Source organism: Chionomys nivalis, chromosome 3 (assembly GCF_950005125.1).
Source record: "Chionomys nivalis chromosome 3, mChiNiv1.1, whole genome shotgun sequence".
Lineage (NCBI taxonomy): Eukaryota > Metazoa > Chordata > Mammalia > Rodentia > Cricetidae > Chionomys > Chionomys nivalis.
This window is the reverse complement of record NC_080088.1, coordinates 47,431,478-47,455,934: the sequence shown is the minus strand read 5'-3', so window position 1 is coordinate 47,455,934 and position 24,457 is coordinate 47,431,478. Positions and strand designations below refer to the sequence as shown.

The 24,457-nt window shown below is 41.2% G+C and overlaps 1 protein-coding gene across 2 annotated transcripts in view; it reads right to left on the bottom strand.

The window, feature by feature from the left end:
• Nucleotides 1–1,175: 1,175 nt before the first annotated feature.
• The window catches only part of Ccdc80 (coiled-coil domain containing 80), a 33,565-nt gene continuing 10,283 nt past the window's right edge, over nt 1,176–24,457 (bottom strand). For both annotated transcript variants that reach the window (XM_057765659.1, XM_057765658.1), the window contains 6 exons: nt 23,862–24,018; nt 11,271–11,407; nt 9,675–9,823; nt 5,061–5,164; nt 2,591–2,671; nt 1,176–1,658 (listed from right to left, as the gene is read on the bottom strand). In XM_057765659.1, coding sequence (XP_057621642.1) covers nt 1,312–1,658; nt 2,591–2,671; nt 5,061–5,164; nt 9,675–9,823; nt 11,271–11,407; nt 23,862–24,018 — 975 coding nt within the window. In that variant the 3' untranslated portion in view covers nt 1,176–1,311. The remainder of the gene's footprint in view (nt 1,659–2,590; nt 2,672–5,060; nt 5,165–9,674; nt 9,824–11,270; nt 11,408–23,861; nt 24,019–24,457) is intronic.

The following is a 24,457-nucleotide window of genomic DNA, read 5'->3' as shown; positions in this document are numbered from 1 at the left end:
TAGGTAGTGAAGGGTTCATGATAAACCACAAGCTGATCCCCAAACTTGGGAGCACAGTGAGAATGGTTCGACTGGCAGCTGGCAGATCCAGCCAAGGCAGATGGCTGGCAAACCAAGCAAAGGTTGAAACAGAATGAATAGAGGTACCTGGAACATTGGGCAAACAGTGCATGATCGTGTCTCAGGTCAACAGAGCGTATGAGCTCAGCAACAGTGTGCTCAGTCTTTGTCTAGTTTCTGCCCCAACACCTTTAAAAAGGCCCTACACACAGCTCGATCTTTTTTTAATAACAAAATTTATTTCTTAAAGTGAATTTTCAGAGTTGTCATTAACAATATTCCATAAAGTCAAAGCCGTTTTCTGTCTCTTGGGACCCCCTCCCACCCTGGAATTCTTGGGAATCTCTCTCACTTTTGCTCAATAAACATAATTTCATTTTACTCACTCCTTTCAGCAAATTTGAGAGGTGACTCTGATGGCCATCTGGCACCTTTGTCCCCTAGACTGCTAAGAGCCAAAAAAGGCTTCAGTCACCCTCAAAAAAATCAACATCAGTACAGAACCTCTGCATGTAATATCTTATCCCCAAAGCTAGAATGACCATAAATCCTAGCAAGTTAGACAATTGCGTTTTTATAATGAACATTGTTTTATAGTTGAAGGCCAATATAACTCTAGTGTTACCAGGTTTCAGAAAAGAATTTCATATGGCAAAGAACTGTTGTAAATAATTTTAGGCTGACATTTCAAGTATTTAGAAGCCACATGTAGCCAGACAGGGTGACTCGTGCCTTTAATTTCAACATTTGGGAGGCAGAGTCAAGTGGAGTCTTGTGAGTATGAAGCCAGCCCAATTTACACAGTGAGTTCTAGATCAGTCAGAACTACAAAAGAAGAAAAAGGCATCTGTTGTCTTCTGTGTCTATCCAGATGTTTTCTGAAAACATCTGTACTGTAATCTTTATTTTCTTTAACATAGTTTTCACTTACAAATTAATATAAAATGATGGAAAATATACAAACACTTTATTAAAATTTGCATATCAAATTATAACTATTATAAGAAAAGAGAGATACTATCTATTTTTTTCAGTACAATTATTTAGCACCAGGTATCCTGTTCTCAAGTTAGAGAATTCTTTTAAATGTTTCAATAACAACTCATGAGTAGGGGAACGTTTACAATTCCTTTAATCTGGGAAGAACACTGAAAGAAAAGAGCAGGGGATGGAGAGTAGGGAGGACTTCCCTTGTGTAGCTCGCCACACACAGCGTTAGCAGATGAAGGGGAAACTTGATGGGAATAGGGTTCAGTAAGGATATCCGTGGTGGTAACTTTCATGATGACGGTAGTCATCCTGGTAGGCATCCTGGTAACCTTGGTGGTAGCTATGGTAACCATATCCCGCATACTCATCTTCTGGGCAGCGCATTCCCAGTGACTGCTGAATGGCCATTTCCTGTCTCCGAAGTTGCATGGAATCAATTAAGTCATACACGATGACCATCGACCACATAGGAGAAGGATACCAAGATTTAACATTCCCATCTTTTCCAACTAGAAGCATGGAGAAGTACTCTGGGCTCACTTGGAAATAGTTGCGAATGTCTTTCACCAAGTGGGCTGGTACATCTTCCCGCTCAACAGTGGAGCTCCCTGGAAGAGCATTGGAATGGTTGTTAGTGGATTAAAGAGTCAAGAGTTCATAGATATAACAATGCAAGAGAAAATCACTATAAGAGAAGACCCGCAAACTTGTTCTCTTTAGCTCAAAATCCAGTTGTCTGCTAGAAATTATACGCTATGTTGTGCAAGGTTGTTAATGTCAAACTATGGGGCACGTGGCATCTCTTTGGAGAATGTTGTGAAATACAGAACCCAGGCCTTATTTTAATCCTGCAATACCAACATCTTTACAATCTGTCACTGACAAACAATGATGTTTCTGTTTCTAGGCATGTTTCCAATTAGCTTGCTTCTTTTCAAGGAACAATAGAAAGCTTATTTTGACATCGAGGGTGAAAATTACCAATTATATTGAAAACCAATGATTGGATTTAAATGAGTAGTATGTGTGAAAAGAAAAAAGAGAGGGGGAACAGAAGCTTTCTGGGGGGTCTGCTCTGGCACTCTGCCAACTCTTTCACATACTGGCACTTATTCCAATAGGAGGAAAGAGTTGCCTTCTGCAGCCTTCAGTCTGTAGTCATTTTCTTTAGTTTCTCTGAGCCCTTTATTGCATTTCCTTATCTCTTGAAAGGAAATTAAGTTGATACAACCTTATAAAACAATCAGGGAATTAAATGATAGAACATAAAATACTTCAAAATCCTTTAAGCTTGTTATCGATAAAAAGCATGCTTTTGCTAATGAAAATGGATATTTTCTTACTGTTAGTTTGAATAATTTTATATCAAAACCAAGATTAGTTCTTAGTGCAGCCCCTGCCCCAGACACATCATGGGCACACAAGCATGTTTATACACACACATCGTTCTCTGAGGTATACTTTCTCCTCACATATAGCTTAATGTAATTTAATTAAACTTAATACTAATTCATAATATTTTAAAATAATAAAAGATTACCATTAATTGGGAACAGTTCTAAGACGCCTCCAACCTCCTCTCCAACTCCCAAAAGCTTCAAAATGGTTATGTGACGAAGACCTGACACAGGAGAAAAAAGTCAAAATATTAGAGGAGAAGCCCTGAAAACATCTTTTAATTCCAAAAATCTGACATCTGATGATTTTTCAAGTCAATTTAAGTTGGAAAAGAATACAGAACATAAAATGCCAAGTAAAACAATCTGTTTTCCATGTTTCCAAAAAATAGGAAACACTCTTAAAACTGAAAAGACCGGTTACAGATTTTAAGATTAGCAAGAATCAAGGGGCTTTCTGTGTCAGGGGTAGGACAGAAACCCAAGAATTTGCTCTTAAAATGACTCTCACTGTAAAATACCAAAATACGAAGCTGTTGGTAGCAAAATAGTAAACTACCTAACAGGAGCTAAGCACAGTGATGGGTTATTCTGAAAAAACAACTTAACCCTGATGTTCTCACACACATTACGGATAACTTCTCCTCAGAGAGAAAAACCACACAAGTCAGGTGAGTCAGCACAGGTGTTTCCCTAGACTGGCAGGTTCTTCCTCCAGCAGAGGGTCCCCAGGGGAGCTACAGGCAAGCACATCTTAACCCTCATCTTCAGCTAAGGTTTCGGTAGAAGAGGGAAGGTCACACCTTGAGAGCTGGTTGGAATTCTTTTGAAGATGAAAAGCATGTGAAGGATTCAGAAAAAAAACATCAGGACAGGGTAATAGCTTGGTGCTACTGATAAGATTGGTGGAGTAATGTTGCCCAGGGGAGAAAATTGAAAGCTTTTCTATGTGGGAGGGCTCCTAGAAAGGAGGAGCTAGAATCAAGGCAAACCACTGTTTTGTTTGGTTTTCCACCTTTATCTTTTCCCAGAAAGGTGAAGCGTTCTATTTCCGACCCCCAGTGTGTCATATTTCCAGAAGGGAAGAACGCAAGTTTAGTGACTCTTGGAAAGCATGCTTTGTTCACATTTCCTGCCTGTAACAAAAGGCTTGGCTTACACTCCCATGGCACAGGCTTTCTGTGCTAGAATAAAAAATGAAACACCACCTCTTAGCACTTGCAAAGGCATCTTTGAAAAGGCAGCCAGCTATGGCTTTATTTGTCATCATTGTTTTTTGACACAGGTGGCACTCCACAGCCCAGGCTGGCCTGGAACTCACAAACCCGTGGGCTGAGTCTCCCGGTACTGAGATTATCGATATATGCCACCAAGGTGGAATTGTTTCGATTTACATTTTTACTGTGATGAGGATGAATCCTTGGTTGCTCTAATATCTTTCATAATTAGCACCATTGATGACTCCAAAGTGTAAATACAATTCAGAATATTGACACACCCAAGACTCTAAGTTGAAAGCTGTAAACTGTTAGCCTTGATAAATGGAGGGTGAGTGAGAAGTTCTTAAATGGTCTTGCCATTTGGAGCTTGCTTTCTGCCTCCCTTTGAGTCATTTCTCATCTTACCCTTGAAAAGTGCTTGTAATTTAGAGACACTGAGCCATATCACAGAGCTGGGTCTAGATAATGCTTCACAAAACTTTTGAAGACCATTCTTTCAAGAATCAAGTACAATTTTAGAGCTACTTCCTATTGGAAGAATCAAAAACGGTCTTCATTTGTAACGTTGTAATGAATTTTGCAATGACCAGAAACCAGTCCTCCATAAATCTATGGATTCAAGGTGCGCTCTCCGCAGCTGCATAGCTCATGGGGTCAGCTGGGACATGGACACCACTGCCTTCACCGTCATCCCATTTCACACTGAACCTAGTAATGAGTTCTCTGGACTGAGCACATGTTTCTGCAGTCACATTAAAAACGATACTAGTGCTTTCTGCTTTCCGTTAGCCTAATGTTTAGTAAGTAAGGTGCTGTGCTATTTTTCAAAACATTGAGGGACTTGCAACAAGGAAAAGAGAAACACTTTTTATTTTCCTTTTTTGACTTGACTTAATAAGGTTCAGAACCAGGTACAGTGACACACACCCGTAATTCCAGCACACAGGAGGGTAAGTCAGGAGGAGCTGGAGTTCCAAAGTGACATTCTGTCTCTAAAAACATAAGGTTCTGTTTCATTAATTCCCAGAACAAGATCAGTTTATGGAGAAGCATCCAATGTTAGCAGCCAGTACCCAAGTATCAGATAAACGATGGTGCCTGTATCTCATCATCTTGAGATGTGTGTAAGAAGAAATCAAAAACTATTTGTAAGAAAACAGTGGATACTTCCCAGCCTGTCAGTGTAGCATATGAAAGAAGAAGGTGAGGGGACGTATAGTTGACTAAAACAGTAATTGAAAAGCAACTTCATATTCAATAAATAGAATGTGTCCCTAGGAATCTACATTTGGATTGGGGTGCATTTGAATGAGCCAAGGCCCTATGTTTCATTTTAGAACCATCCAGAAAGAAAGCGGTATGGGAAAGCAGAAATGAGGTGCCTCCCACTCACCAAAATTGCATGCTTGGCCACTGAGGGCAGAGAGCTGCTGTGAATAGGCCCAGTCTTCATCATTAGGGGCAGAGATCACCAACAACCGCCTCCTCCATCGGAACCTGGAAAAGATGCCCAAGGCTACTGTGACTGCTTCATACAACAGAGGCCAGTGTAAGAAAGAGCAACGTCAGCTGTTGGGTTTTTCCATTCCCAGAATAAAAATCCCCGGCCCTTAGAACTCCCCCACAGGTTCTGAAAACCAATAAACTGCATTGCCACATACTCATCCTTTAGTATTCCCACAGGATATGTTGGGTCCTGGTCACCATGCATGATGAGGTCACTTTGGGTAAAGTGAAGCTCTCAGTTACAGCAAAGACTAGTCAAAATTGTAAGGGAGGCAGCCAAATCAAGACTACAGAATTGAAGCCCCAGCAGAGTTCCCCGTGGAGTTCAGTGTGCATTGGGGAATGAGAACGCAAACAAGAATAGGCTAGAAAAAGACCGCTAAATTTGGCGTGGATGACTGTGGCAGCAAGAAGGAAAATGAAAAGTCACTAAGAGTTAAAGAGGTTTCAGAAGAATAAAAGCCTGTGCACTTTTCATTAGTTGTTATTCTAGAGGCAAATGTAAATTCTGATCTTTATCTTATTATCATTAATAGAAGTCACTTCAACTGCCCCATGAAGTGGAAAGTCATGGGAATTTTGGCAAATCCAGCTTCTACTGCTAGTACGACTGCCATGGTGCACTAATAGAGCTTTTGTCTTATATGTGGAAGCTTGAATTCAAGTTTGTCATCACTACTTTTTGGATGTCTTCAAGCATGTCACTAAGTCTCACTTTCCCCTTATTTCTGGAATTGAAAATATCAGTGTCTCCTTCAGAGGGATGTTACAAAATTGAATTCCAAAACCATCAGTATGCTATCCATATGATGGATCTAGGAAATCGTGTCTTCGTTTTCAGCTCCCTGTTTCAAAACCTGTTATTAACATACCCTAGGCATCAGCCATCACCATACCACACGACAACGATTTGATTCTTGTGTCAGGGTGTCATTTTAAAGCTCACTTTCATGACACAGTAAGTGTTCCTCACTAGAGCTCAAGAAAGCCGGCTTTATTTTCCCCAGTTTATGAATGATGAGAGAGGCATAAAGAAGTGGGTGATCTGCACAACTAGTAAACCTAAAGTGGTACCCAAATATAGGCTTAAGGATGCTGATGCTATAGTCATGCTCTCAGGTCCCCAATGTGGTATGAAACACATACAGTATGCTTCAAAGGAAAAACTGAATGGAGTTGTCTCAAAAATGGAATGGGGGTGTTGCTTTCTGCCCCAGGGGCAGGCAAGTAGCAGTGATTAACAAGCCCTGAGCGCATGGTTTCTCTCCCTATGCCCTATCTCGCTTCAGAGTGAACACGAGAGCTCAAGAAAATGGCCTCTTGGAGAGAACAGTGGTTTGGCATGGGTGACAATAATAGTCGAATGCAATACAAGCTCTGAATGGACGCCTATCTCCCAAGACTCGCCTGGAATGGCTTGCTGTGACATTACATTTGCTTCCTCTGCTTGTTTTTCTCCAAAGGGAAAGAAAAACAAGTCTCCACTGAGGATAAGGAGATGAATGTTTTGGCACAGACTGAGGGAAAGGAGCATATGAGACAGTCCAGAGGTTCCTGGGAAAGGGAACAGTGGCGGCTTCTGGGTCACAAGCTCGGTTGGTCTCTGGATTTCCCTGCTTCCTTAGGAGAAGTGCCAGACCAGAACTGGCCCCCAGCCAGGATCTAACCAGGCCAGCCTCTCTGGCCTACATGGAGCCATTGAGTTATTTTAGTGAAGTCTGTTTCAACTTGTTTACCTGTGCCACTGAATGAGGTTTTGATGGGACAGGGATGAGACGCCCTGTCTCAGACACAACAGTGCTTCCCATAAGGAGTGACTGGACTTACAATACGGGAGTTTCAAGACCCAAGCTCAAGACACTAAAGGAAATAGCATCCAAGGCCCGTATATGACAAGACTTGTGACCTTGCTTTGGTCCCCATTTGAGGCAAATTGTTCTTCTATCGCTTCAGTTTCTGAGTCACTGAAACCCTACGAAGTCTGCTTGTGTTTGCTTTCTTTTCCCTGGCATACCAAATCAGTGTGCATTTGGCCCCTCTTTGGGGCTTCTGTCTCGGGGATAGGTAATTATAGTGTAAAATACAGTGCTAAAGACCAGACTGCCTTCAGGGTCTGATCAGTTGAAACCAGGCTGTGCTGTCTCACCAAGTCAGCAAATTTAAGGAAAATTCCCATTTAGGGATTGACTTAGTCATTGGATTTTTTTTCCTCCAGGGGATTTTTCTTTTTTCCTTTTTCCTCTCTGCCTGGATTTCAATTCTAAGTTTCTCTCACCAACACAGAGTGGTATAGGGCCTGAACAACATACTGGAATACAGTAATAGCCATTAATAAATAACAGTTATAGGTTATAGTAAATAACCATTTGTTGGTTACTTTCTCTGTGCTAAGTCCTGGGCCTTTGTTACCTTTAATATCCAATTGCCCTTTCACAATGATCTTAAGAACAAGAACACTTATTATCATCCTGCACATTAGAAAACTGAATCCTGAGGTGGTTAAAAAAATCAGCCCAATATCTCACCATCGATGAGTGAGAAAAAGATAAAGGCAGAATTCCAACATGGGGTTATTTTCTTCCTGCCTCTGAGTGATACACTACTCTGTTTAAATTTTTAAGATAATTCTTTAAATATTTCATATAGTATATTTTGATCATAACTTCTACCCTCCAACACTCCCAGATTTACCTTCCTAACCACTCAGCTTCCCGTTTTTTTCTTCTTTTAAAAAGCTATTAAGTGTTAGCCGGGTGGTGGTAGTGCACGCCTTTAATACCAGCACTCGGGAGGCACAGGTAGGCAGATTTCTGTGATTTCAAGACCAGCAGTCTGGTCTACAAGAGCTAGTTCCAAGACAGGCTCCAAAGCCACAGAGTAATCCTGTCTTAAAAAACCAAAAAAAAAAAAAAAAAAAAAAAAAAGCTATTAAGTGGGACTTGCATTGTCTAGCTGCTCTTAGGAGCAGGCCCCTGCCCTGGAGTGTGGTGGACCCACCAAGGGTCACCATTAAAAAACACCAACTCTCAGCAGCCATCAAGTGTCAGTCTCTCTTCAGCTAGTTAGTGGGATAGTAGGATTTGGTGTCTACCATGAAAGGGGGTCAGGGAGATTTTAAGTTCAGAGAAGGTGATTAACTTCAAGGAAAGTCTTTTCTGGACATGGCAGAGGAATTGTAATACAGACTTACAAAAACTATGAAACCATGTACAAGACCTGTAGGTGTATATGTACACATGCATGCATGTATACATACATACATGCATACATACATACATACATACATGTTCTTGCAAACTTTAAAAGAATTTGACCTAATGACAAACTTGCAACAACAAATGAGGTTGTGAAATTGAATGATTAGGAAGTACAGCGCAAGTTGAAGTCTAAGTGAACACAATTGTGGGGGGATGGCTTTTAAATATTCAAGGACAAGAACCTATGAGCAACATTTTATATCTGACTGTATAGCAGGGAAAGCTCTTGGTACCAATATAATGAGTATACAGCAATTCCGGATGGAGGAAGGGCACCTGCTAGCATTATTTTCATTTTAGAGTGGAAACGATTTTTAAGGCAATTTAGTTGAGAAGCATCATGATTGTGTTGCAGACTGAATGCCCGTACGAACAATAAATCGGACCTCCTTTAGATGAGATGCTGTGCTCTAAGAGCCCTGAGTCCCCTGAGCCTGCAGGAAGTCAAGTTAGTCACTTATTAATCCCTGAATTCTTGACACCCTGACTGACATGAGACAGTGTGTAAAGATTCAGTCCATGTGACAATCATTTAACACGGAGCCTCCAGCAAACGCTTCATTTCTGGAGGCCCTCAACCGTGAAGTGTATACAGTTGGGGGTGGAACTTGTATTGAAGTCTCTGTGATTTTTTTTCTGTTGTGGGTGTATTTTTCAATTTTGTCTCTCTTAGAGGCTCAAAGTCCCTGTGAAATTTTCACCCCCAACATTGGGAAAGGCATTTTTTTTTTAACTCTCTTTTCTGGGGTATGCTATCAAAGGGCTTTGAGTACACAATACTCCCCAGAGAATCCTGAAGCTCGGTCAAAGGGATTCCTACTTTTAGGGTTTTAGTAAGGCTCTTTTTGTTTTGTTGTAAGGAAGTGGAACTCAAACAGTGTACAAAATCCCATTTAGAAATGAAAGTACACTCATGTAAAACAGAATGTCATGAACACGGTTTCTTTGATTCACTATCTGCGTGAAGCAATCCCTGCGGAAGTTCCGAATTCTATGCTTTGTACCAAAAAAAAAAGGAACTGAAGACACCCATCCAGTATCACCAAATCAACCTTCATTGTTGGAATCTTGAAACCCGAACCATTTTCAGACACACACACACGACTAAACCCCCGCAGACAGGGTGCTTAGAAACAGACAAACACCCTCCCAGAAGCACATGCGAAGCGCTGTGTTTCTTTGGTTCTGGCCTCACTCCAGGCAAAATTGCACTAGCCTGTCCTGGGAACGCAAAGATCGTGTACCTGGATAGGAAATTCTCCAGGGACTGTTTCTTGTCCTCCTTGCAGGTTATGCCCTCCTTCTTCTGCTTCTCCATGTCTTTGATTCGGGACTGGAAAGTATCGATCAGATCGAACACAGACTTCATTGCTATTGGAACTTCATAGTATTGCTGTTTAAGAAAGCACAGGGTACATGTAATTCCAGTGAGGTCTAGGGAAATCTTTTGATTTGAAGTCTAGAGGGTTTGATGGTTTATAGATGTTCTTTTGTAAGAGTACCCTCTTCCAATTGCTTGAAATTAGTACTTCAGGAAGTGATTGATATGTTTATAAAGAATTATTCTTGCCTTCTTTTACTAAAAACAATTTATATCTTCCTTACCATATAAACCCTACATTCACACCCACATGCCTAGGACTAATCTGGTTCCTGTTTATGACACAATCAGAGAAGTGAAGAACAGTATACTAACATAGAGAACTACATGGAATAAAATGGTAGAATTTTTAACTTGACTTTCCCATCAAATCCTGTTTTATTGAGTCATTTAACATCAGGTCCTCTTTGCTCACCTGTTCTGGAAAACAGGTTGGAATCCAACTTAAAGGCATCGAAATTCATTTCCTTGAATCCCAGCTACCCAGACTTTTAAAAGTCACCTAATGTGGAAATGGGCCCTGCTGAGCAGAACCAATATGAGGGACCATCTGAGTGTGGCTCACAACTTTGCCCCAGTGGGGTTTCATTTTAGGGATAATCTGGTCCAACTTCTCCTGTTGGAGATAAGGTAACACTTGTACACAGCACATTAATGGAGAGATCTCTCCCCCAAACCACAAAAATATTGCAGGAAAAGTCAACTGTTATGATGTTGCAGACGGCACCTCTCCCCAGATATCTTACTATAGTGTCAGCATCCCAGAATGATGAAGGCAATGAGATCTGTAGCTAGCCACTGTGGGAATGAAATCTAAGTCTAGTTGGATCGACTTGAACAAGTCACTTATCTATTCAGGGGTTATACTTTTTCTCTCTGTCAAACAAGAAAGATACTGGTATTCATTTTACATCTTTACAACAAGAATTACATAGTTTTGAGCAAGGTGCTTGGTGAAAGGAAAGTGCCAATTAAAGCTTCATATTTTGTATTATTATGACTGCGTAACCCAGTTTTTGATAGGTTAGAAATTTGTCCCTCCGGGAAGAAAGTCGATGATAAATCCTTGCAGTCTTTCTTATCTTAAATGAGGACTTTCCAAAATGGGTCCTGGGATAAGTGCAGGTTTCATGAAGGAAGGAATTCCTCATTCTCTTTTATTCCCAGGGCTTGGAGCACCACAGTCATTTAACTAACAACTGACAAATTCACAGCGTTTGTGTGGCCAGAGGATTGATTCAGTCTGAGTCATGCGGCTGGGCTGCCTAAAGCGCAGCTCAACCCAGTCATTCCTGGATACATCGTTTCTGAATGCAGAATCATAAGACAACTCAAATACTAGGGTCATTTCAGAACCCAACCTGCTATGGCATAGTATGTGCTGAATTATACTTCTAGTGAATCCATTGACCAGAGGGCACCATAGTTTCGCCACATCACCCACAGCAAGAACCTGTACCTTGACTCTCAGGTCCACATCTGTCAGCACCATGAAGAAGTCATTGTAGGTCATTCCGTACTCTTTCCTCAGCTCGCCAATGAGATGTTGGTCTCCCAAGTCCTCATCATCCACTACACGCATAGGTTTCTCATTATCTTAAGGCAAATGAAATGTGAATAAAAATGAGTATGGCAAAAGAGGAAACATTGAGAAGAGACTGAGTGGAGAGGCGTAACTTTCATCCAGCCCAAGCTAGCTAATACTCCCTAGTTATATACATACTTTACTCTCAATATGTGTGAACAATACTATAGTAAATTAAATGAAAACAGTTCTATAGTGAATTGATAAGTATAATAAGGAGTATGGAAAATAGTATTAAAACCCACTCCACTAATGATGGCAAAACCATCTTGGCCCCCTCTAGCCATGTGAATCGGAAGTGTTAGCCTTAAGACTGTCTAGCAGCCCTTGAGAACTGTCCATCCTGCCAGGATATGAGTCTTCACCTAAATTGCCAGGAAACTAGACCAGACATGTTTGTTAAAGTTCACTTCCACTATAGATAATTCTGAGTCTGAAGCCTGTGTCTGTTCCTCTTTTAGCACATAATTACTTTGGAGTTCAGTAAATACACACCATAGAGAAAAATAAAGAGTTTATGCTCAAAACTAGTCCCAGGTTCCTTTTGACTCCAGAAGTTAAAGTCTTCACTATACAAGTTTCGCCTTTAAGAGTTTTGGAAGACTAAGCCTCATGCAAGTTTTCAGTTAAAAAAAAAAAAAAAAAAAAAAAAACATTATAATTCAGATTTGTTCTTGAGATTTTTTTTTTTGAGACAGGGTTTCTCTATGTAGTTTTGGAGCCTGTCCTGGCACTAGTTCTGTAGACCAGGCTGGCCTCGAACTCACAGAGATCCGCCTGCCTCTGCCTGCCGAATGCTGGGCTTAAAGGTGTGTGCCACCACCACCGCCCGGCTAGAATTGTTCTTGAGTAAATGGGAAACATGAAATTCAGGGTGTTACTTAGTTAGGGATTTTATTGCTGAGATAAAGCACTGTGACCAAAAGCAACTTGGGGAGTAAAGGGTTGATTTCAGCTTACAGTTTCACAGCGCAGTCCTGAGAGAAGTCAGGGCAGGAACTCAACCAGGAACTGATGCAGAAGCCATGGAAGGATGCTTTGCTCACTAGCTTGCTCTTCCTGGCTTGCTCTGCCTGCTTTCTTATAGCACCGAGAACCACCAGCACTACAAGATGGCACTACAAGACCACAGTCGTGCCACCCACATCACCAATCATCAATCACAAAACTCTATCACAGGGTTGCCCATAGGCAATCAGTTGGGGGCATCTTCTCAATTGAGGTTCACTCTTCCAGTATGACTCTAGCCTGTGTGTGTCAAGATGACATAAAACCAGCCAGAACACAAGACCCAAGGTATCTGTGGCTCAATATGCAAGTTATATATTTGGAAAGTATCTAAACATTTCTAAGGACAGGACAACTTTGCAGACTCTCACTAACTTGTGGTTTGACTTAAAAAGCTTGTCCAACTTTGTGATAGAGAGTGAGAATGATGCCCAGGAAAGCTGTGCTTTGAACTGGGATCTTTCCCTAATATCCTTTCATGATGTCAAGGCTGCAGAGTTCATTTGATCATGGGTAACAACGATATCTGTAGCCCAATGTAGCATTTCTAGGCTGTGCATCACAGCTTAGAAAATCATAAGGCTACGTGCATTTCTTATTTTTAAGTGTATGTGTGTGTGCAGGTGCCATGAGTGCATGCCACAGCATGGGTGTGGAAGAAAATTCTCTGGAGTTGGTTCCCACAAGAGTCAGTTTTCTCTGACCACCTGTAGGAACAAGGAATTCAATTTAGGCCATGGAGTATTCATACATGAGTCTCAATCTGCTGTGCCATTTTGCAGGCCCACCCTAAATGTGTGTCTGTATCGTAATATCCCATGTCACAACGGGTTTATCAGTATACAACCCCATGGTAAATTAAAAGGCATCTATATTTACTTCCTCTTCAAAACAGATTAGCGTTTCCCTCAACTCTGCCTAAAATTGTATCTTCAAAATAATCCCTCATATTAGGAATAAACCTGGGAAAATAAAGTTAGTGATTATATGACAACACAAATATTAGCACAAGGAGTCTCGGTTATCATTGTGGACATAATGAACAGTACCTTCCTGGTAAGAGGACAATTACAGTTAAATTGTTACTCTGATTCATTTGATTAGGCTACTTGAAAAAATATAAACTAGTAGCTTGATTTCTCCAAAACAAAGTACAAGCAGAAAGAAATCTGTTTTCAATTCTAAAGTTGAAACAGTACTTCACTGAAGTGATCCATAGACACGGGATCTAAGGAGCTGTATGAGGATCAACCACTGTATGAAAAAAAGGTATGAACAGACATATTACGTAGGTCACATATCTATGTTTTCAGTTATACTGTTTGTTGTTGTTGGCAAAATATATACTAATTAAAATTGTTACGTTGATATAGTAGTTTTGTTTTTAGTATATCTTCTTCAGCATAGAAAGTAAGTTGCAGAATTAAATGTGTAGTATGATATTATGCTTGGTAAAAAAAAAATTAAGGCAAAAGAAAATGCCAGCATCATTGCCTATGCAAGATGGTGCCATCTATGACTAGTCACTGACTGAAAGGATGATAGAGCTCTACTGCTTTATCAAACTTTCTTCTAGTTAAAGGTTGAGGTAGAAGGAGAGACCATTTTCTTCAGTGTACACATTGTGAAGGTCCCCATGTTTCTATAAGCAAACTCTCACCCATTTTTCTCTAAGCAGCACTAGTGAAACTAATTGGGACACACATACACATAACTATTATTGTGCATAATTAATATGTTAATAAGATTATGAAAAATAAAATTGTCCTTTGCAGTTAATATTCTAACTCTTTACAAACAGGCTTTATCTTCTCCTAGGAATTATAATTTTGAGGATGTTTGCTGCTATTTTGTTTTGCTTGTTTTCTTAACAGGATCTCAAGCAGCCGAGCCTTGTTTTGAATTTCTTCTATAGATGAAGATAGCGTTGAACTCTTTTAAAAAGTTGTGTTGTTGCTATTATTATTGTTGCTATTATTATTATTTTATGTATGTGTGTGAGTGGATGTTTATACCTTGGTTCACATTGGGAAGGCAGAGGACAAGTTTGTGCGATCTCTTCTATATTTCCACCTCTCCATGGGCCAAGGGGATTAAACTCGGGTCACCAGACTTTTAAGTGACAAGTAACTATACATTCTGAGTCATCTCAGTTGTCTGGTCTTGTACATATGTTCATTTTGGTTTTATTTATCTAATAAAATATTTAACGCTAGTTCTGCATCGTTCCTGTGCTGGTGCTAGGTTCAGGGATCAGTAACTTGGGTAGAGTTTGAGAGTCTAAACTTTAAGTAGAACCAAAATGAGAACATTAATACCTAACAGGTAAAGTCACAAAACAAGTCAGTCACTGCAAAGAAAGAAAGGTGGAGAATGCAACAGTTTTTTTTTTTTTTTTTTTTTTTTTTAATGATCCCAATTCTTTACCCTTCCTACACCTATCTCTATCCTTGCCCAAACTGCAACCCCTCCATCCTTTATGGTGAAAGACTTGAACTGTCCTTACCTTGAGATTCTGAACTCATGTGTACCAGTAGATTGTTAATATAGCTGACAAGAAGGAAGATGTATTTTATGCTTCTTGCCTCTACCAGAGACACAAGGACATGTTCACACTAGCCTGCCAAGCTTAATCAAGCCACTCAGCCTGGTACCATTTGAGCCAAACCTTTGCCCTTCATCCTTTGCCCCGATGATAAAAGCATTCCAGAGGAGGTCAGCAGACTCACCCAGTTGACATGTAGCTGTGTACAGGCACATACACAAACCTAACCAACCTAGACCAGCTGAACCCTATAGTTGAACATTGTCACCAAGAGGAGGTTTTACAACATATGCTGCTGAGGTTTGTGAGTCTTGGCTCCATTACATTGTTGAGGACAAATCTAAGGAATGGTAATGGATGCTGTCCAGTTCCACCTGCTTTCAGAGCAGAGTTTTCCATATCTGTAGCTGGATTCTCCTCCCTAAAAGTTGTTCTGCTTAAAACACAGCCAACTTTCACCCTGTCACACCCCTGCCAGGGCACAGCTCAAGTGCAAAGGAGGGTGTGAGGTTGGGCAAAGCGAGTAGGTATAAAAGGCACTCCCTCACCCCCAAACTGACGGCCCTGCGAGTCAACTACCTTAGAGCTCAAAATCCACCCTTTGAGCTGGGCAGTGGTGGCGGCGCCTTTAATCCTGGTATTTAGGGAGGCAGAGGCAGGCGGATCTCTGTGAGTTCTGGGCCAGTCTGTCTACACAGTGAGTTCCAGGATAGCCACAGACAGGACAGGACACAGAGAAACCCTGTTTCTAAAAGCAAACAAACGACAAGCAAACTCAAATTCACCCTTTGTCCATCCTTGCATCCCTCATAGGAATGGAGGAAAGGAACCGACTTTCTATTAACATCCTTACATTCAAAACACGGAGAATCAAGGCTCTCTGTCTCTGGATCACAGTCTGTAACAGACTCAGAGAAAGAAAAGAGGACCAATTTACTCAAGTCCACACTGATAACTAGAAGTGAAATGAGGACAGGACTTAAGGACACGACTTATTTCCAGGCAACCCTCTCGGTGCCACACAAACACCTCATGACTGTCGGCCACCAGGGCTCCGGTTCAAAATCTCAGGCAAACTTTGTTCTAACTGGCGAGAAGCTGATTTCACAATCCGGTTTCTCCTCTCCAGTAAAATGTTTGCAGAAATAATCCAGCCAAACATTAGAAATTAAACATTTTGCACTCTCAGGCTACTGAAATATCTACGTGTTTTGCCTGAGGAGAAAAATCTGCCCAAGGAAAACAATGAGGGCCCTGATCAACCCGCTGGATTGAAGGAGGGTGGAGGGCGGGGCGCGCTCCAGGCCAAATTCTGAGGAAGGTGCATACCAGGCCACCTCCTGCCTGCTGCTGCCTGCTCTAGCTACAAGTCTCTGCTATCCTCCTCATCCTGTGCCAATCAGAGCTGGGTTAATGTTGCTCTTCAGACGGGAAAGCAACCTAGAAAGTGCAGCTTCGTAAGTGTACCCGCTCTGTCTAGTCCTTGGGAAGTGCTGTAAGGCCTACAAGTAGGACCCCCTTTAAGGGAGTCCTGTAAAGCATTCTCTTCGTCCAGTGAAAATGGCTCAAATATCCACATCCATTTTGTGACGTTTGGACTAGGATTATCCAGGGAAGGGCCAGCTAGAGGAGGTGAACACTGTTTCTCACTATTACCATTAGCCTAGAAGTGGAGTATTTGTCTGGTTCTTCGTCCTTTAAGAATTCCAAGCCGGGCGGTGGTGGCGCACGCCTTTAATCCCGTCACTCGGGAGGCAGAGGCAGGCGGATCTCTGTGAGTTTGAGGCCAGCCTGGTCTACAAGAGCTAGTTCCAGGACAGACTCTAAAGCTAGAGAGAAACCCTGTCTCCAAAATAAATAAATAAACAAACAAATAAGTAAATAAAATCCCAATTCCCAAAGCCAGTGGCCCGATACAGTAAGTTTCTTCATGTATTTTGAGTGACTGTAGTCAGTACAGTGGAGCTTAAAAAAAAAAACTTTCAATTATAAGCTATTAAGCAATTGTATGCTTGGCATTACAGTCAAAACCCCCACCTATGATTGCCTCCTCCCTGTGGCATCTACGGTTTTTTTTCCTCTCACCTTCCCCTAAGTTCAAGTCGTGAACTGACATTTTCTGTGCTCAGAGTGTGCAGACTCCGGCTGATTGATGACTGACCAATGACTGACTAGAATGATGTAGTTGTGAAGAGATGGAATGTCTCAGATGAAGAGAGAGAACTATCTCAGGCTAGCTTTAGTTTCCTTCATATCCACTTACTCCCCAATTTGTTTGACCCGGCATCTTTCTGACCATTAGTAAAACCCCTGGAATGTGTTACTCAGCAGATCTCCGGCTTCCACCAATCTTGAAGCTAAGGACGTTAAAAAGATAACATCTGGCGCTGAGACGATGACTCATCTGGCACAGAGCTTGCCACGCAAGCAGAAGGGCTTGGGTTTGGACCTCTAGACCACACATAGAAAGCTGAGCATAAGGCGGTACTAGCTACCAGTCTAAGCAATCGGCAAGCAAGGTTCAGTGAGGGAGCCTGTCTCAAAAATGAGGTGGGGAGGTCAGGCATGGAGGTGCATACCTTTAATCCAAGCACTCTGGAGACAAAGGTAGGCAGATTTCTGTAAGTTTGAGACCAGCCTGGTCTATGAACAGAGTTCAAGGCCAGCCAGGGCTACACAGTGAGACCCTGTCTTAAAAAGAAGAAAAGCAAAGGGAGTGAAGAGTAGAGAAGAAATCTGACATCAACCTCTGATTGCTACACATAATGGCACACATTAGAACACACACACACACACACACACACACACACACACACCTGTAATCTGTCTAAGAGAGTGTCCTGATCTGTTGTAACTACTAACAATATCTCATCACCAGTGTATTTGATAAACACATTGATTTAGGAGTTTTCTTTTGTTCTGTCATTATAAGAGTTCACATAACCTCTTCGGCATTAGAGCATGTCATTCAAGGTGACTGAATCTATGTCCACAGACAATGATCTCTCCTATTTATACCATCATTACTTCCTTGGAGACAGGGGCTGCACTTGGCATCTATAAAGTCATAATGCCAGGACCATTTCCCCTTCTACTGTGGCTTCAGCACTTCCTCTCCTTGCTAGCTGTTTTTTAAATATGTGGAATACATTGCCTACTCCATCATGGTTCCTGAAAGCTTACCATTACAATCTTTGGATCCAGACCAATCAAATCAGAATCCCTCATAATAAGGCCGAGAAACAGGTTACCTACCTAAATGTAATGAACTCAAAGGATGGAAAGCTAGCTCACAGAAGAAAACCTGAATCCTTACCATAGCATTTAAGACCATTAAAATTGTGGACCCAGTGTATCTCAACTAATATATCTATTAAAACTTCCTCCATACACTATGCTCCAGCTTCTGTTTTCAATATCCTTTCTTGACAGACTGATGATGCCCATCTGTAATCTCGGAGGCTTAGGCAGGAGGATGCAAGTGCAGGGCCAATCTGGACTAGAGAGTGAGTTCCAGGCTACCCTGGGCAACTTAGTGATGCTCTCTCACTTTCTCTCCATATATATATATGCATGTATATATCTATATCTATCTAATGTGTTATATATATATATATCCAATGTATATTTATATATAACCAATAGAAAGGAGATGGTTGTACTTATCTGTAATTGCATAAAGAAGCACAGTGAGTAAAGAAGGAATTGTACATATGGTGGCTTGCAGAGGACATGGAGTAACAGGGTGAAAGGATCAGGCATAGATTCAAGAACCATCTATGTATAACTTCTTATATAAATGGTGTAAAATGTACCATCTCCTTCAAAAGTTAAAGGTAAAATATTTCAGTTTCCAAAATTAGAAAAATATAAATTTGATTTGCCAGGGCCTCTCCACTAATACACCCACTACTTAAATTTATTCTGCCATCTATGGTATTATCCATGATTATGGCAGCTGTGCATACACACATACACATAAAGTTTAAATTTAGCTTCTGCATCTGAGAGAAAAAAATTGGTTGTCTTTCTGAGTCTGTCTCATTTTGCTCAGCATGATTTCTGGTTGCACCCATTTTTCTACAAATTTTGTTTTTCTTAATGGTTATTAAAATTCCTTCCGGTTTATATACCACGTTTTCTTTATCTGTTTATCTTTTGACAGGGAATCACTTCCCTTTCCACCACATTCTCTGATGACTTGTTTTGCACATTTGACTTATATACTTTTTATCCCCCCCCCTTGATTATCAGGGGTTGATACTAACCCTGCTTCATTTAATCTTAAAGGTCAAGAGTGGTGGAACAGGATGAATGAATGGGTGCTAGGCTTTGTAGCCTATCTGGATATTATTGGTCATCAGAGTCTTATGCACACACAGGAAACACCCAGACACTGTGGAAATCCACTCACCTAGACTCTCTGCCTTACTAAGGGTGGTGAGGTCTAGAAAAAGGCAGTTGCCAGACTTTGTAACCACAGATAAAAACAACAGTTGGAGTCAGAGGATCAGTTGGATTGCCTCAAAGGGAAAGTAGGATTTGGGGATCACTAAGGATACTGATGATGGTGCGTTTCACCGTATAGCATAGTTCTCTTCAATAAAATCGAAGGAAGAATATTTTAGGCTAGCATGTATTCTGTCATTCTTCTTTATAAATGTTAATTTAAAATTCATCAGTGTGTGTTGTCAGACAGTAGTGGCACACGCCTTTAATCCCAGCACTCTGGAGGCAGAGGCAGGTGGATCTCTGTGAGTTCGAGGCCAGCCTAGTCTACAAGAACTAGTTTCAGGACAGTCTCCAAAGCTACAGAGAAACCCTGATTCGAAAAAATAAAACAAAACAAATTATCAGTGTGTATTCCTTACTCATATAAACACTTTATACTTAGTCTCTTTTTGTTGTTGTATTCCACCCTTTTGTTAATTACCCTTAAACAGTCATTCCTTCAGAAGAAGTTATCAGGGCTGGGGAGGTAGACCAGCAGGCAAGAGCACTTGTTGTGCAAGCAGGAAGACCTAAGTTAAAATCCCTTAACCACGTAAAAACCCATAACTCCAGCATTAGTGGGTGGAACGGGCAGATACTGGGACACCTAGTGGAAACACTATGCTCACATTCCACGAGAGACCCTGTCTCAGAGGAATAAGGTAGAGGGTAATAGAAGACATCAGATGTCTTTTTATGGCCTCTGAATGTAGTCACACTCAGGGAAGGTGAGGCATCTGGACAGAACACACATATAAACACACACATACACTCATGGCAGGGTGAGGGGAGGGAAAGATGGAGGGGGGGAAGAAGAGAGGAAGGGAGTTTAAAGTATTCCTTGTGTTTTAGCCCTTAATATTTGGGGATCTAATACCAATGTCAAAGTAATTTTCAACTTTATATTTTTCTAGGGAAAAAATGTCCTCACCTGCTATATTCTTCTTCCTCATTTTATCCTTTAATAAAGAACTGTTACCGAGCAACTTCTTCCTATATTGATCAGTTCTGTCTATGACCTTTCCACTCAACACCAATACTCTTATGCTACAGTGACATTTTACATAATAACAGTAAAGAATGACTTTATGTGTGGATCTATTTTAGTATCTCATACATCTGTATTAACAAAACCCAGAGGGCATTGGAATTTGCCCAAGCCTCATGACTTTCTTTAGACTAATGTCTGAATCCTTAAGTTAAGTTTCCTAGTGTTTTAGGTCCACATCAGATGTTACAACTACTTTTAACAAGATGGACCAGCGGATGAGGGCAGCCTACACTGTGTCTGGTTATCAGCGTCTGCTTTCAAGGCCTAGTAAAACACAGCAGTTGCTTCATATTTAAGGAGAAGTAAAGCCATGGAACAGACTTCCAGCTGAAAATCAGACAAAGCTGGGATTTGGTTCACTGAGACGGCGGCTCACGCCAAGTTATATTTTCCCATAACTGACTCCCAGCCTTGGCTGAAAGAGCTGCGAGCCTTTCTCACAAGGGTAACCTGGGTCACAGCACAGGGAGGGAAGGGCCTTCCAGGAATTAGGTGAGAGATCCTCCCCTGCCTCTAAATCAGCCCAGTGCTGTCGCTCGTTCTTGCAGACCAAGTTGTAAACTACAAGACCTGACTTGCAATAAATCAGGAAAACAACAAGAGCAGCAGCACCTCATCCCCCACAGCTCACATTCAATCCAGATTTCTAGAAAACACCAGAATAATGCTAAAAATTTCCAAGGCGGTACCAGATGCTTAGAATATGACTCTACCAGGATTGATGACTTTTCCAAACTCCTCTGAACTAAGGCAGGAATGGGAACACCGTGGAAGAGTTGGTAGGTAGCACTTTTGACACCGAGAACACCTGGCTGGGGAGGACCTTCATCATCTGCCAGCACCAGTCTGTGCTGGATTGAAGGCCCATTTCCTCTCCAGACATCTGGAGTGTCATGGAGCCTGCTGGCTCAAGCGACTATGTGAAACTCCGGGAAGCAAATAGTTTGAATCCCTGCTAACCACTAAATATGCCTTTCTGTTGTTACACTCTTGGGCTTCTCTGTTCATCATCAGGAGGGCTAATGCAATCTGACCCGAAAGAGCAGTTGCAAGTCAGCATTCTATACTCAGCAGAGAGCTATAGCAATTGTTTCCTGGTGACAACTGTGACAACTCATTTGATCTCCAAACTGCTACCTGATTCAACGATGGTGATGAGGACGCCACAAAAATAGTGCCTGTTACCAGCAGCGGTGTGTCCACACAATCTTATTTCATCCTCACCACAGCCTGTGAAGGAGGCTTGATTTCTTTAAAGACATAATAGCTAACCTGCCCAAGATCACATAACAAATAAATTATACTCTGGATGTGGATTTACTGGCCTCCAGAGTGACTTCTTTTGTTTGTTGGTTTTAGTTGAGGGTTGTTTTTAGTATTTTGAGGCAGAGTCTCACCATGTAGACCAGGTTACCCTCAGAGTCACAAAGATACATTTGCATCTGCCTCCCAGGTGCTGGGATTAAAGGTGTGTGTCACCATAAGTGGGTATTGTTGATTAAGGACAGTATTCCTATCTCTAAACATCCACATTGCAGAGGGATAGAGTTCACAAATCACCTTCTTATCCATGGTGATTTATGATGGGGCACCAAGAAGAGTGTTATTTATTTGTAGTTTGAGCCAACTCAGGGGATAGTGAGCTAATGAAAGAGAACGCATAGCTGAAAATGGACAGCCACATTCCAGAGAACTATTGGGTAGCATTGTGCCTATACTTAGACTATTATACTTTACAGCAGAACACTTGTTAAGACAATAGATTTTATTTTAATGTTGTCATAATTAAAATCCATAGTTCAGAAAACTAGTTCATATGCAAATCAAGTTGACACCATCATTAGGACAGATGTGCCATTTGTACCAAGATCTCGCATCAGAAAAATCTGAGCTATGTTATATTATTTTGTGTAAATGTTAATCTTTTCATATACTTACAGAAGTATAGAATATATATTCTATGAAAAATATAGAGAATAATGAAATATAAAGAATTAATTCAAGGAACTTTAATTATAACTAACCAACAAAAGTAGTGAATTAATGTTTTAAAAAAGATTTTTTAAAAGATAAAACTTTTGTGAGGAAGAAGGGTTTCAGTGGGAAAGGGAGGAGGTATGAGAGAGGGTAATTGGGGATAAAAAAATTACCAAAATCACACACACACACACACACACACACACAAAATTGTTACATAAAATGTTTTGTGCATAAGAGAAACATAAAAGAAGCCATTGCCTCTGGTTCCAGCCTTCTGGTCAATTTTTTTGTTTGTTTGTTTGTTCGTTTTTTCGAGATAAGGTTTCTCTGTGGCTTTGGAGCCTGTCCTGGAACTAGCTCTGTAGACCAGGCTGGTCTCGAACTAACAGAGATCCGCCTGCCTCTGCCTCCGAGTGCTGGGATTAAAGGCGTGCGCCACCATCGCCCGGCTGATTCCAGCCTTCTGAACGCGAGGCTTAGCTCATCAGCGACTCTTCAGCAAGCCCATGGGAACAGCTGTGAAGTGCTCAGCTGCCTGAGGCCAGCAGTGCCTCATGAGTCTCACACACACCATCAGCATGAAAATTGTGAAAACGCTAAAGTTCAGCCAAATTCTTCCGCTCTCCAAAAGGATTTGGGTAAAGTTCAACCCGTATTTTCAGTGACTTTTCATTTAGGCTAACGTTTCTAACTCTAGCTAATTACCTCCCCAGGCTTGCCAGAGTCTAGGGGTCTGGCAGGTCCCCATGTCTGATGGGATGAATCACTTGTAGCATAGAGCACGTAGTCATATTGACGGGCGCTGCTCACAGGGAAGAGGACTCAGGACCCAAGTGAAAGGGACTGCATGCTCTCTCATTCTCCCCAATCATATTATACTTTTCTCATTTCCCACCATCTTTCTGACTTGAAAAAAAAGGGAGAGGGTATTACATATTTTTGTTTCAAAATGCTAACACTTTAAGCCAGAGTGTTCCTGGCTGCATAGCTATAGATAGATGATAGATAGATAGATAGATAGATAGATAGATAGATAGATAGATAGATAGATAGATAGATAGATAGATGATAGATAACAGATAGATATAGATAGATGATAGATAGATAGATAGATAGATAGATAGATAGATAGATAGATGATAGATAACAGATAGATATAGATAGATGATAGATAGATAGATAGATAGATAGATAGATAGATAGATAGATAGATAGATAGCCAGACAGACATCATCTCTGTCATTACAGCCAGAGGACCCTTCAGACATTCCAGTGTTTCTTTTGATCTCCTCCAACCCCCACCGAAGACCTCTCCCATAACAACAGGCCCACCACAGATAAGAGGCGAAAACAAACAAACAAAAAACAAAATTATAAATGATTAATGCACCTAGCTGGAAGTGGTCAATCTTCAAGGTGCTGTTGTTGACGGGACCAAAGATGGTGATCACAGAGATCCTCCTGGTAGCCATCTTGCAGAAGCTCTCCAGATACTCATCCCGCTGCTGCACATACATGTTGTTCTCGGCCTTGGGAGTGGTGATCAGCTGGAGGCACGGGAGGATAAGCAGCCATTAGTTCACAGGGCTCAGGTCACGAGGAGGCCCCGAACCCAGAGACAACTGAGAGCAGAGGGCATCTAAACTGTAAACTGCTTTCTTAGACAGTTGCATAATTGAGACAAAAATGACCATTTAGACTGTCTATCTTCCTTCCTCCCTTCATTCCTTCATTCCTTCGTTCCTTCTTTCCTTTTTTCCTGCCTTCCTTTCTTCCTTCCTCCCTCCCTTCCTTTCTTCCTTCCTTCATTCCTTTCTTTTCTCTCTCTTTTTTTTTTTTTAAAAAATCTTTTCTTTTAAAGTAAAATAGAACCTAGTCCCTAGTTCTGATGTGTCTCCTCAGTTCTCTAATTCACCTTCATTTTATCTGTACTGTGGCTTTCCTATTATGGGCACACAGAAACATTTCTTCTTCAAATCTGTCACA